The following is a 14,861-nucleotide window of genomic DNA, read 5'->3' on the forward strand; positions in this document are numbered from 1 at the left end:
AGCACTTACAGATGTTCAGCCAATCACGCGGGCGGACTGCATGCAATGTTAGTTCTAACCCTGCTGTGATTGGGCGGGTAGTGGGCGCCTCATGCCCTGCCACTAACTGCTCTGAGGCTGTTCCACTGGAACTTTTTGAGCTGTTCCATTTAAAGGTTTCACTAAGGGAGAGAAAACATTCTTAAGTTTATTTGATTACTTATTTGTCCTTCCAAGATCAGTGTTTCCTAAATAATGCCCACCTTGGGCATTCTATTCAAATTGTCTGGAAAGAAACACTCTGCATCATAATATGTGATGCTGACCTGACTGATTCTAATTCTCTTTAAACTTAAGTTGGAAAGTCAGTTAGCTCAGGGCTCTGCAAGAAAAAGGTTTTAAATCTGTTTGTCTCTTTGCAGTGCTGCGGATGGAAGTCAAGGTGTCATGCATGCTGGGCAAGCCCTCTACCACTGAGCTATATCCTCAGCTCTACCTTTGTTTCTTGAAAGGCAATTTTGTTAAATATTATCCCAAAATTGAGCAACTGATGGCCAAGAAATAAGTAACTGTCCCCTAATAGCAGCAGTCTCAACTTGTAAAGGGCATTATCTAAGTTCACTCATATCATATGGTTACTTGATATTGTGCTCTCTGGTTTTAGAATGGATTTAATTAATAAAAAAAAATTATATATTTCATCTGATGTCTACAACATAGGATATGATATTTCTAAAAGGTCATCTCCTTAATTTACTTTACTAGGATCAGGCTCTCATTCCACTTTAGAATTCCTTATGCCTATTAGCCATTTCAATAAAATACTATTGTTAAGTAAACTTGAGGGAGAGGGATGTGGCCTCTACTGTGAAAAGTAGCTTCTCTTCACAATGTCAAAAGATCAGGAACTGAGTAATACCTCTGAGTTTGGAATTCCTTTTGATGAGTCATCATTTTTCACTTTTTTACACTGCACTTTAGTTGTAACATGCCTCTGTCGTTTTCGCTTTCTTGGCTTATCAAATATCTTGGTAGTGCCTAAGACAGGAAAAGAAGTGTTACCTAATGGCTAATCAAACACATTCAAGAACAACAATCCTTACATAAAGAGACCTAAGACAATTATGGTAGATTAGAATAAAAACCAACTTTAAAACTCATTTAATGATCTAGATTCAGAGGTGAGAAAAACATGGGAAAAGAAGAAAATGGAGTTATCTACAACTATACAACTAGCTTGGGAAATAACTACATGTAAGTACTGACTTACAGAGATTAAATAATAAATGTACAGGTTATTAAAGCAATTTCATTTTACAAGATTAAAATGACTCTTTCTACTTCCCTCTAAGGATTTTCACATCCCATAGATGGAAAAGTCCATTTACTAGTCAGGAAAAGATGTTAATTTCCTGGACTAAAATATTAGAGTCAACAAACTTTATCAACACATGATTTAAGTAAATTAAGATGAACATATATATGATTTGGCTTAGAGGGTAGGGAAAGATCCCTCAATAGATTTAATGACTTAAATTAAGGTATTTTACTCAGTGTTAGGATAACCTTTAATATCCAAAAGTTTAAAATGAATGCACAATCTCATTTGGCATATTTACAACAAGAAATTCTAGTCCCTCCTTCATTTTCTAATAGACACATTTCAACTCCATGTCATTGTAACACCAAAAGAAATCTAGAGTATTTTAAAGATGTTCCAGAATATTTATGCTAGGTATCAATGCAAATGCTAGACTTTGGTTCAAAGACTGCCTCAGTGTCATCTATTTTGACTGGCTGATTGAGATGGAAAAGCTGTTATCAGAGCTCCAAACTACCCAAAACTAAAAGAGGAATTAATATGATGCAGCCTAAAAATTACTCCTTTCTATTTTTTTCTTTTTGCAGTGCCAGGGTTAGAACCCAAGGCCTCAAACACAGTAGGCAAAAGCACTACCACTAAGGTATACAGCCCCCAGGCCTAAGCTCCAAATTCTTACAAGATAGAATACCTACATAAAATTTACAAAAGATAAACTTCACATTACACATTGTACAAAAAACTGAAATATAGAGAAAAACAACAGATATCATTTGGAAAGCACTTAAGACAAAGCAAAAAAAAAAAGTGACAAACCAATGGGATTATAATTGCCCACATGATTAAAATAGATTCCTTGGTTAAAAATTTAATGGTGAAGGGATACATTAAAAGATATATCAAAGACCACACGAAATAAAATCATCTCATGGTACTCTACTGGCAGATCAAATGAGGTATACTATGTTCAAATCTGGGATAACATTTTGAGAATCATAAAATGCTTAGGCATACAAATGATCAAAATGGTAGAAAGAACTGATAAAATCTGGAATGCACAAAAAGATAATAGTGTCCCAATGAATTTGATCGGGATTTAGTTTCCCAATCCTGCAACCTGATTCATCTTAATGTTTCATCTATAAAACAAAAATGATATAGAAAATATTCTCTTTGTAATAGTTTAAACGAATTAGAATTAAGAGTCTAACCACAGGTATTTAGACAATACATGCTCGATTTATGAACATTCTATCTGTATGAAGAGCTTGGGTAAACAATCATGATCACCCAAGTACAGGTTCCAAAAGATAGCTTCTAATATCATTCGGAAGGGGTCTGAAGACCCCAAAGCTCATAAGAGAAAACAACAGAATTGGCTCAAAGATGTGATTAAAAATACAAACACAGTTTTTGAAAGACTGTCCCAGATGATTTGTGGTCTCCTGCTTAACTTGGATTCCACTTCTCCTTTACACAAATATGAGCTGATTCATATACCAGGCACAGCATGACAAACCTGTACTCCCAGTAATTTGAGAGACTGAGGCAGGAGAATCACAAGTTCAAGGAAAGCCTGTGCAATTTAGTGAGACACTGTCTAAAAATGTAAAACAATCTAGACATATAACTCAGTATTAAAGCATCTCTGGGTCTAATGCCTAAAGAAAGAAAGAAAAGAAAACTCCAAGACAAGAATTAGTGACTCAAGGTAGACAGATTATTAAAAAATGAAGGAGCCGGGTGCACTGGCGCACACCTTTAATCCCAGTGGCTCAGGAAGCTGAGGCAGGAGGATGATGAGTTCAAAGCCACCCTCAGCAACAGCAAGGTACAAATCAATTCAGTGAGACCCTGTCTTTAAATAAAATAGAAAACAGGGCTGGGTATCAGGCTCAGTAGCTGAGCCTGGTATCCCCTGCCCCCCAAAAATGAGAAAATTTTTCTCCATTGTTCCAAATATTTCCTTGCTCAAAATATAACTTAAACTGTTAAGAGTGAAAAGCCTGTAAATGACTACAGAATCTTACAGTTTCACGAAAGTTTCTTCTTTTTTAATTTTTATTATATTTACTTGTAAATGGACACAATATCTTTATTTTTAATTTATTTATCTTTATTTGGTGCCGAGGATCGGACCCAGGGCCTCACACATGCTAGGCAAGCACTCTACCACTGAGCTACAACCCCAATCCACATGCAAAATTTCAAGAAGCACATTTTGGGCATAGGAGTTTCAAAACTTAAATTTGGAACATTTTATTTTCCCTAATAAACAAAGTGCTTCAATCTTACTTTCATATTTTCTAAATATCAAAAATACTCACCTCCAACAAACTCTTTTAAATGAGATGCAGCACATGAATTAGAAATGCCATTCTCGAAGTGACCAGCATCATAACACTATAAATAAGTAAAAAAGAAAACATGATTTATCAAGGAATGCAAAATAAACACTTTATATTATATCTCATATCTGAATTGTCCCATGTCCTTGATATCATATCCTAGCTGTTTTTGGTAAAGAATACCATAGTAATAGTAAAGAGTTGCATAGGAAACATCACAGGGAAAGGCTTTTCAAAAAAAAAAAAAATGATAAGAAAGTAAAGCTTATAAACCTTTCCATCCATAAAACAAATACAGAATGCTGCTGAATGAAATGGTAGAAAAGAAATATGTATCCAGAGACTCATCAAGCTCATCTATTCCACCCCATATTTTAAATTCATGTTCCTAAAATAGTATTTATAGCTATTAGAGCGACTCTGAATATTGAATAGTCTTAAAACATAAAATATCTTTTCAACTTAAGAATATTCAGATTAATTTATATTAACAATAAAACTCAAAACCAAGAATTTACACTTTATTCAGCAGTAGCGCACTTGGCCTAGTATGTGGGAGACACTGTGTTCGTTTCTCAGCACCGCATATAAATAAGTAAAATAAAAATATACCAACAACTAAAAAATATATATATCTTTTTTAAAAAGTCAATACAATATTATTCTTGCTATGAAGTTTCCAGAGATTGAGAGTAAAACAAGATAAAATGAAGCTGTGAATTTCTGAACACTTATTAAAATAAACAAATCATAACAACACAAACTTCCTAATGTTCAATGTACACCAAATTCTGACCAAGTCAAATAAAATGAGAGGGGAAATATTAGTTATCCAGTTAAATAAAATCAAAGACTCCTAGACAAATCCACAAAACAGACCTGCACAATTTAAAGAAAATCAGCATCCATATATTATTTATATAACAAATTTCTAGTTCATCATTTAACATTCACCCAAAAGCTGTGCACCAAAATAAACATAATGTTTGGGCTGGGGCTATAGCTCAGTGATAGAGTGCTTGCCTAGCATATGTGAAGCACTAAGTTCAATCCTGAGCACCAAATAAATATAAATAATTTAAAAATACATATATAAAAAATACAATAACATTATTTCTAAAAATAAAATAAACATTCCCAAACTATAGTCAAAAGAACAAGAAAAATATTTTCATTTCCAACTTCATTAATTTTATCAATTAAAATAGAAATAATAGTGAGCAAGCGCGCGCGCATACACACATACACACAAACAAATGTATGAATAAAAATCTATTCTTAGAATGAAAACGACAAAAGAATATTCTAAGTGCCTTAGATGATATGAGGAAGATGCCAGTAATTTACTTATACACTGAGTCTAGGGAAAATATGTGTTAAGCCATGCATTACTTCATCAGATTAAACCCTCTCCCCAACCTACTGATTAGTCCATCTACAGAAAAAGTGGCCACACTAAATGGCCATTAAAATGAAACTAAATCATGACTTAACCTTATGACATAATATGTCTGAAAGCAAATAGTATCTCAGTAATGAAACTGACTAGGTCAGAAGGCAGCACATACTCATAGGGAAAAAAAAAAAATTATTCTACCCCCTTGTCAAAATCCAATGCCCATCTTCATGCCAGAGAAACTAAAAATCAACAGTGACAGAGAGTTTAAACAGAAATGAGGGGGCTGGGGATATAGCTCAGTTGGGAGAGTGCTTGCCTTGCATGCACAAAGTCCTGGGTTCAATCCTTGGCATCACAAAAAGAAAATAAATAGAGAGAGACAGAGACAGAGAGAGACACATAGAAAGAGAGAGAAAGGAGCCAGGCACAAGGGGTGCACACCTAAAATTATAACAACTCAGGAGGCTGAGGCAGGAGGATTTCAAGTTTGAGCTCGGCCTGGGTGACTAAGCAAGACCCTGTCTCAAAATAAATAATTTAAAGGGTTAAGGTTGTGGCTCAATGGTAGACTGCATCCCTAATAACATACACAAGCAAAGAGGGGGTTGTGTAAAATTGAGCAAGCAATAAGGAGTGAGTGAAGTGTGGTATACCTAGAATTTTCTTGACAAATTTGACATCAATATAGGAGGAAAATTAACTTTGAAACTCTGTCGCATGAATTCAAGTTAAAACAAAGACTTGTATGTGAAACCCAGAATCATAAAGCTTCTAACAAAAAACACAAGGACAACATATTTGAGTCCACTGCATAGGCAAAGATTTCTCAAACAGGACATAAAAAGTAGTAAACATAGCTAGGAGGGGTGGTGTATGACTATAATCCCAGCAGCTTGGGAAGCTGAGGCCCTAAGCAACTCAGTGAGACCCTTTCTCTAAATAAAACACAAAAAGAGCTGGGAATGTGGCTCAGTGATTAAGTGTCCATTGGTTTAATCCCTGGTTCCTCCTGCCCCAAAAGTATCAAACATAAATGGGGAGGGGGGGAGATAAACAATTAAGAGCCTTAGAATGGGGAAAATATTTACAGTATACATATCTGACAAAGATTGTATATCTCAAGTAGATAAAGCACTCCCTTTACTGAATAAACAAAAACAAAAAGTAAAAAAAAAAAGAAAAAAGAAAACCACACACAAGATAAAAAATCTAATCAAATATAAGTAAACTTCAACAGTCACTTCGCAAAGATGTAGGAATGACCAGAAGGGGGTTCAATATCACTAATTATTAGTGAAATACAAATTAAAACTATAAGATATTGGTGGGCACCGTGGCCCAAGCCTGTAACTGCAGCAGTTCGGGAGGCTGAAACAGGAGGATAAAGAATTCAAAGCAAGCCTCAACAAAAGTGAGGCACTAAGCAACTCAGTAAAATCCTGTATCTAAATAAAATACAGGGCTGGGGATGTGGCTCAAGCGGTAGCGCGCTCGCCTGGCATGCGTGCGGCCCGGGTTCGATCCTCAGCACCACATACCAACAAAGATGTTGTGTCCGCTGAGAACTAAAAAATAAATATTAAAAAAAAAAAATTCTCTCTCTCTCTCCTCTCTCACTCTCTCTTTAAAAAAAAAATAAAATAAAATAAATAAATAAATAAAATACAAAATAGGGCTCGGGTGTGGCTCAGTGGTTGAGTGCCCTGAGTAAAATTCCTGGTAACCCACCCCCCATAAAAACTATAATAAGATGAAAATGGCAATATTTAAAATATTTTGACAAAAATAATCAAATGTTATTAGTAAAGTTGTAAAACATCTTTAACTCTGGTACACTACCTGTAGAGTGTAAAGTGGCACAACCACTATTTGGTAATTTCTTAAGTAATTTAAAATGAAATTCCAGCAATTCCATTTTTACATATTAATATCAAGACAAATAAAACTATATGTCCATCAAAAGACTTGGAAAACTTACAGTGATCTTATGACTCAAACATAAAAAAAAAAAGACCCAAATGTGCATCACCAGAACAGAAAAGCAAATTTTATAATGATAGTCTACTTAATAATAAAAAGTAATACATTACATCATTGTGGAAGTAGCTTTAAAATACAGGTTGAACAAAAGAAGCTGGCATAAAACAAAGTAATACTGATAACAAACAAATAAGCAAAACTACAGTGACAAAAATAAGAAAGAGTGAGATCTCAGAGAAAGAAATAAGAAAGAGAAAGATCTTGGATAAGAGTGGGGAAGTAACTGATAAGAGAAGCACAGGAATTCAGTGTGGTGGTATACATAAGTAATACTAGCTATTGGAGAGACTGATGCAGGAAGAAGAAAAATCCAAGTCAGCTTGGGCCCCTTAGAGAGAACTTGTCTCAAAAGGTCATGAGGCCCTAGGTGTAATCCCCAAGGCCAAACACACAAACACACACAAATGCAAGATGAACTACTAGGGTGATGAATGAAGATTATATATACTTTGTTGGTTGTCACATGGTGTATAGGATTATTTAAGCCATCCAACAGACCAATTGAAACCTATACATTTTTAGCAGTGCAAAAGATATTTCAATTTTTAAAAAGAAAACGTGTAGGGCTAGGGTTGTAGCTCAGTGGTAGAGTGCTTGCCTAGCATGTGAGGCACTGGGTTTGATCCTTAGCACCACATAAAAAAAAATAAATAAATAAATAAATAAATAAATAAATATTGTGGCTCAGTGGTAGAGTGCTTGCCTAGCATGTGAGGCACTGGGTTTGATCCTTAGCACCACATAAAAATAAATAAATAAATATATAATATATATATTTTTTTTTCAAAAAAGAACAGGTGTAGGATACATTTGCCTAATATAAATTAAAAAATCATACCATACATTCTATGTCCTTAACAATATTAACCCACAAACATGACTGGTCATATTTTACATCAGAAACTAATTTCATTTTTCTTTTTTTTTTATATTTATCTTTTTATTTTAGGTGAACATAATATCTTTATTTATTTTTATGTGGTGCTGAGGATTGAACCCAGTACCTCGCACATGCCAGGCCAGCGCGCTACCACTTGAGCTACAACCCCAGCCCCCAAGAAACTAACTTGTTTAATTTTTTTTTCAGCTGTCGATAGACCTTTATTTTACTTATTTGTACATGGTGCTGAGAATCGAATCCAGTGCCTCACATATGCCAGGCAAGTGCGCTACCACTGAACCACAGCCCCAGCCCCTCCATCAGAAAGTAATTTGATAGAACAAGGTTGCACAAATGAACATGACATTTTAAGAAACCTACCTTCAAAACAACTAAAAAATTGACCTTATTTCTTTAATTGATTCACTTAACTTGAACTGCTACTTTCTGTGAAATCTGCTATTATCTCATCTCCAGCAATAATATAATAACCTCTCATGACTCACCTTGTACAATACTACTAAATACATCATCTCACTGCAAATGTCACATTCATCCTCAAAAACATTCAAATGATTCCCATGGAGTAAATTCATCACAGGCTTATTAGACTATATGGTTCAACGAGTACAGTGAGCTGAAGAGATGAAATTGTCACTAAAGGTTGTACAAACTGCAGAGAAAATTCAGAGGGCAGGAGATACACCTAACAATAATTAAAAAGACCAAGTCAAAAGACTGAGAAGAATAAAAAGACAGAATGCTTTTAAAAAGAAAAAAAAGGGGGTATGAAACAAATAAGCTTCATAACACCAAATCAAATAGGTAAATACCTAACAAAAACAGGGAAACTAAAATAGGATTACAGGAGTAGCAGAAGTTTTTCAAGGAACCAGTATTCAGTCATTATCTATTATAAAATTAATTATGTTCTACTTCCATCTCACTTTCTAATGCTTTCTTGACTACTAAAAATCAACTCTGAAGCCAGGCACCTTGGTCCATGCCTGCAATCCCAGGGGTTCAGGAGGATGAGGAATGAAGATCACAAGTTCCAGGCCAGCCTCAGTAAATTCAGTGAGGCCTCAGCAACTTAGCGAGATCCTGTCTCAAAATAAAAAAATAATAAAAGGGATGGGTCCAATTACCAGGACCATCCCCGCCCCCAAACAAAACAAAACAAAACTCTGCAAATCCAGAAACTTAAATTCAAATATTTCTACCAGGATTATAACAGAGATAGGTATTATACAGGCTGGATAAAAGAGTAGTCTAGAAGTTTGAGAGAGAAAAGTGATACAAAAGTAAGATGTTTTCAGCCCAGGGAGAAGAAAAAAGGAATTATTATAAATTTTATTCAATTGTAGAAGCTTTTCAAATATACTCCCATTTGTAAAGAAAACCTGAAGCCAATGCACATACATGGCCACATGATTTCTCAAACAGATCATATATGCTTACTGACACTGCCTAATTTCCTTGTCACATTAGTCCTTTCTTATTCACAAGGGATACTTTTAAAAGACCTCCAATAATGCTTCAAAGTATAGACTACTGAACACTATATATTTTTTCCTACATATACATATCAATAATAAGGTTTAATGTATAAATTACGCATAGAAAAAGATTAACAATAATTAATTTTTAAAAAAAGTGTAATTCACTTGGTGTGGTAGTGTACCCATGTAATCACAGCTACTTAGGAGGCTGAGGTAGGAGGATTCCAAGTTCAGGGCTGGCCTGAACAACTTAGGGAGAGGCTGTCTCAAAATAAAAAGAGCTGGGAATGTGGCTGTTTCCATAGTAAAGCGCTTACCTAGCATGTGCAGAGCCCTGGGTTCAATCCCCAGTACAGATAGCCAAGGAAAAAAAATAACAAAAATGAAACAGATCGATTTCAACAGTATTTTGTAATAAAGTTTTATGAATGTGTGTGTGTGTGTGTGTGTGTGTCTCAAAATATCTTATAATACTGTACTCACCAAAGATAATCTGTCCCTCCATGTTCTATGCCCTGTTGTCTCCTTTGCACTTTTATGAATGTAGGTTCTATTAGACATTTCTTTCCAGAAGAGGCTATTTCCATTGCAACTGAAGACTTGTTTTTGATGATATCCTTCCCCCTATTCAGATTCTTCAACTGTGCTGGAAATGTGGCAGCAGCTTCTTCATCCACAGACAAGTCCTCTCTTATTAATTTTTAGATTTTTCACTTCAAAACTATTCCTAAATCTGTGTAACCATCCTTTACTGGTACTAAATGGTATGGTGTCACATATCAGGGGAACAAGTCTTCGTTTAGGTTCAAGGCTTTCTGGCACAACACTTGGCCATCAATCAGAACAAGTTTTCTTCAAATCTTCCACCCATAAAATTAATGTTTTTTCTATCTTAACTAAGCACTTATGCAATGTGGCTGTAACCTCTACAATATGTGATATGACAGCAAAACTAGCATAAATTTCTTCTTTCTTCTTCATAATTTGACAGATAGAGGACTCATTCTTACCACAGATCTCAGAAATGTGAACTTAAGCTTTTTTTCTTTCCTTATTAAATCTAGAACTTTCACCATTTCACTTAAAAGGAAACACTTCACGGCTTCTCTTCCGCATTTTGGAACTGCCAGCCATCACAACTTTTATATGTTGGGACCATTATTAAGTACAACAAAAGTTACTTGAATACAAACACTACAATACCATGATAGCTAATCAGGTAACATGGCTACTAGGTGAACCACAGGTGAAAAGTACACAGTGTGAATATGTTGGACAAATGGATGATTCATAAACAGAATAAGACAGAGTGGAATGGTGTGAGATTTTATCTTGCTACTCAAAATCCTGAACAATTTAAAACTTAGGAATTGTATATTCCTAGAATTTTCAATTTGGTATTCCAGACACAGTTGACCACAGTCACCTCAAACTGTGGAAATTGAAACCACAAATAAAAGGTGCTATTCTATTATGTATATCAATGTTAACAGTAATTAAAGATTATTTTTTAAAATTCCACACTTTCTGGATTTAAACCTTTTTAGGATTAACAGAAATAACATACCTTTTTAGAAAAGCCAAGGTCTCCCTTCTTAGGCATAAATCCAGGGTCTAAATCATTGGATTCAAGAAGTTTCTTTGTTGGTTTTCTTTGACGCTTACTTTCATAATTTCCTAAAATACACATACTTTCTCATTAAATGATTTAGAAACTGGGCACAAGCTAATTTTGAAAAGAATCTGTATACAACAGAATGACAACACTGTTCGTGTTTTTCTCAGCATCTTATGGGGAGAGGCAGGATGGGAATTTATTTATAATAAAATTTTACTTAAAATAAACAAGCAAGGGCTGGGGTTGTGGCTCAGTGGTAAAGTGTTCGCCTACCATGCATGAGGCCCTGGGTTCGATCCTCAGCACCACATAAAAAATAAAATAAAGGCATTGTGTCCAAAAATATATATATAAATACATAAACAAGCAAATAGCTCTCAATGAAGACACAAACTCATTTGAGGATGTACTTGTGTGTGGATATTTTTTCCTGAAATCATAGAAAAACCAAGGGAGATGTCAAAGAATTGAACTGCATTTACAGCAATTATTTAATGGTAAGAACAAAAGAGGAAAAAAGTAAAATAAAATCTGGATTGTGGGTTAAAATGGACCACAATTTTAATTTTTGCTCTACACCTAAATAAATAAGAGACATTTATTTTAGTGGAGTGTTCCTAAGAATTATATACAAGAGCATAGTAATAAGGCTTAGCACAAAAAAGGGTTAAGGGCTTTTCCTATTCTTTTAAAAATCTTTTTTGGGGCCAGGAGTGGTGGTGTACACCTATAATCCCAATAATATAGAAGGCTGAAACAGTAAGATCACAAGTTCAAAGCCACCCTCAGAAACTTAGCAAGATTCTGTCTAAAAATGAAATGAAAAGGGTTGGGGTTATAACTAAATGGCAGAGTCCTTCTGGGTTCAATTTCTGGTACTACCAAAAAAAAAAAAAGAAAGAAAGAAAAAGAAATCTTTTGGGGCTACAGATGTATCTCAGTGGTATAGCACTTGCCTAGCATGTGCAAGGCACTGGGTTCAAAACCCCAGCACAGCACTGCACAAGGACATGATCAAAGCCTGAGTGTCGGGCTGGGGATGTGGCTCAAGCGGTAACACGCTTTCCTGGCATGTGTGGGGCACTGGGTTTGATCCTCAGCACCACATGAAAATAAAGATGTTGTGTCCCCCGAAAACTGAAAAATAAATATTAAAAAGAAAAAAAAAAGCCTGAGTGTCATAGCACAATCAAACAAAAAACTGGCTTTTAAAAAAAATTGTAAATTAAATTAAACTGAAATCCTTTGATTCTGCCTTATAAGCATAATAAGGATTCTTTTTGCCCCCTTTATTTGAAGGAGAAAACCTTACAAGCTACTATGGGAATGTAAAAAGTATATATCCAAAATTTAAAAGCAAACAAGAGAATTCTTCACATATCTGAGCTGACTAAAACATTCAATGGTGAAAAGGTAAATGAGATAATACATTTATAGCTAACTCTCCCTAGGTAACATGTGTTCAGAATGATAAAATGAGCCAGACAGAATAGCACACATCTGTAATCCCTGTTATTACAAAGGCTGGAAACAGGAAAATTTCAAGTTCAAGGCCAGCTTGGGTAACTTACCAAAACCCTGTCTCAAAATGAAAAATAAAAAGGGCTACGGATATAGCTTAGTGGTAGAGCACCCCTGGATTAAATTCCTAGTATGAAAGGGTGATAAAAAGATAAGCAACTAGTAATTAAGTTAACTCCTTACTATGTTATGTACTCAGGAATATGATAACATTATACATTTTATTACATTATGATCCTCATTTTATACATATGAAAACAAGTTCAGAGATTTCCTAAGCAACATAGCAATTGGTGGAGTTGGTAAACACAGCATAGACTTCAAGCACTTATTCCACTAATGTCCGATGGCTATCCCTCCCTGTTTATTCAAATGGTGGCTGATCAATAACCATGAAAAACAATGATGAACAAGCAAGGAACTTCTAAAAATATGTCTTCTTGAAGATATACCATAAATTAGTTCAGGGTCAGAAACTACATCAAAATAACCACTATTTTAGGAGTATCCCAGGACAAAAATGGGTAGTTTAAATGTCAGCTTTATATCAAAACACAGTAAAAAAAAAAAAAAAAAATTTGTTGTGTCCAATCATATCCACTTATATACTGAGACTCCAACCCCACCTTACCTGGTGTTTTAACAAGCAATTCCTCAGACTCAAGGGCAGGTCGTAGGGAGACTTCTGGAGCCACAGGAACAGACAAGGTTAGCTGTGGCAACTCAGCATGTCCACCTCCAAGTTCTGACTGAGCCAAGGGACCCTCCAAAAATGGAGCCTCCCTTTCAAGAACTGGAGGCTCTTCTTTGGTTGAAATCAAAGAATTCTCATCCACCTGCTTGTTCTGAGCACTAGTTCGACATCGGGCTACAAGGTTTTCCTCTTCACAGCGGGAACTTACCTTAGAGGAAAAAAAGAAACACTAGAATTTCCAAGCCAAAATTGCTATAATTTGCCAAATACAATAATGCACTCAAAAAGGAATGAAATTCTGACACATACAAGATGGATGATCCTTGAGGATATACTAAAGGAAATAAGCCAAAGACAAAATTTCAAGTGTTCCATGATTTAACTAATCTGAGATATGTAGAAAAATAAAATTTATGGACAAAAAGTAGAATTTAATTGCAGGGGTTGAGGGGGAAGGGAAACTATTGGTTACTGGGTACTCAGTTTCATTTTGAGGATATAAAAATGCTTTGCTCGTAATGATGGTTGTATTACAATGTGACCATACTTAATGTCACAGAATTGTACACTGAAGTTAGTTAATGTGGTATATCTATTTTACAATTTTTTAAAAATGGAGTTTAATGAGATACACAGAAGCTACAAAAACTCCAAAGTTCATGACAATAATCCAAAAAGAAAAGAAAAAATGTTCTGCTAATGTCACCAGTTAACACAACTACTAACAAGTTCCTTAATCGTAACTAGTAATTACAAGGAAAGAAAGAAGCACAATAGTGATTCAGATAATAAAAGGGATGGCTAGCTAAAAGCAGAAGAAATTATAAAATCTCAAAGCTTTCATTGTGTGAACCCTAACAAAATTACTGACAAAGCCAAGGATCTTCAACTTTTTTTTATTTTTATGTTTTAACATAAGAGAAATGGGTAATGAGGAATAGGACATCTCTTTGAAACCAAAGTAATTACACACATTCTGCTTCATGATCAAAAGGGATAAATAAAACTTAAAGGAATGAGTCACCAAAATGGACAAGTTAATGGTTTATACCTTCTAATGCCATGCAATATATAAAATATCACCAATAAATTAAATATTCTACCTTCCCCTTAAAGGGACTATAGGTAATAGAGAAACAAAAAAGTGAAGGTTGTGAGGAAGCAGTCATAAATCTAGAAAAGAGACATCCATAGGCCAATATTAGCTAAGCTGATCTTATAAGACATAATACTGTTAAAATGATTATAAAGGAAAATTATTTTTCAGAGATGCATATTAAAGTATTTAGGGATACGCTGTCAAAAAGCCTCTCTAGATGGGGATGTAGTTAAGTAGTAGAGGGCATGGGTTAGAATGTGCAGTGCTGTGGGATTGATTCCTAGAGGCATAAAATCAAAACAAAAAATAAAATACGTTCAATGACTTTAAAATAATTCAGTTTAATCAGAAAAATGAGGTATTATATCCCATCTATTTCAAATGTATGATACGTCAAGGTCACTGTACTGTCATGTGTAACTAATTACAACACATTAAAAAAAAAAAAAAAAGAATATCT

The 14,861-nt window shown here is 34.7% G+C and overlaps 1 protein-coding gene across 6 annotated transcripts in view; it reads right to left on the reverse strand.

Annotated features, from left to right (window-relative positions):
- Nsd1 (nuclear receptor binding SET domain protein 1) overlaps nt 1–14,861 on the reverse strand; it is a 142,425-nt gene that overhangs the window by 49,997 nt on the left and 77,567 nt on the right. For all 6 annotated transcript variants that reach the window (XM_026398225.2, XM_026398227.2, XM_026398223.2 and 3 more), the window contains 4 exons: nt 13,240–13,510; nt 11,037–11,146; nt 3,628–3,703; nt 899–1,017 (listed from right to left, as the gene is read on the reverse strand). In XM_026398225.2, coding sequence (XP_026254010.2) covers nt 899–1,017; nt 3,628–3,703; nt 11,037–11,146; nt 13,240–13,510 — 576 coding nt within the window. The remainder of the gene's footprint in view (nt 1–898; nt 1,018–3,627; nt 3,704–11,036; nt 11,147–13,239; nt 13,511–14,861) is intronic.

This window comes from Urocitellus parryii, chromosome 1, assembly GCF_045843805.1.
Source record: "Urocitellus parryii isolate mUroPar1 chromosome 1, mUroPar1.hap1, whole genome shotgun sequence".
Classification (NCBI taxonomy): Eukaryota; Metazoa; Chordata; class Mammalia; order Rodentia; family Sciuridae; genus Urocitellus; species Urocitellus parryii.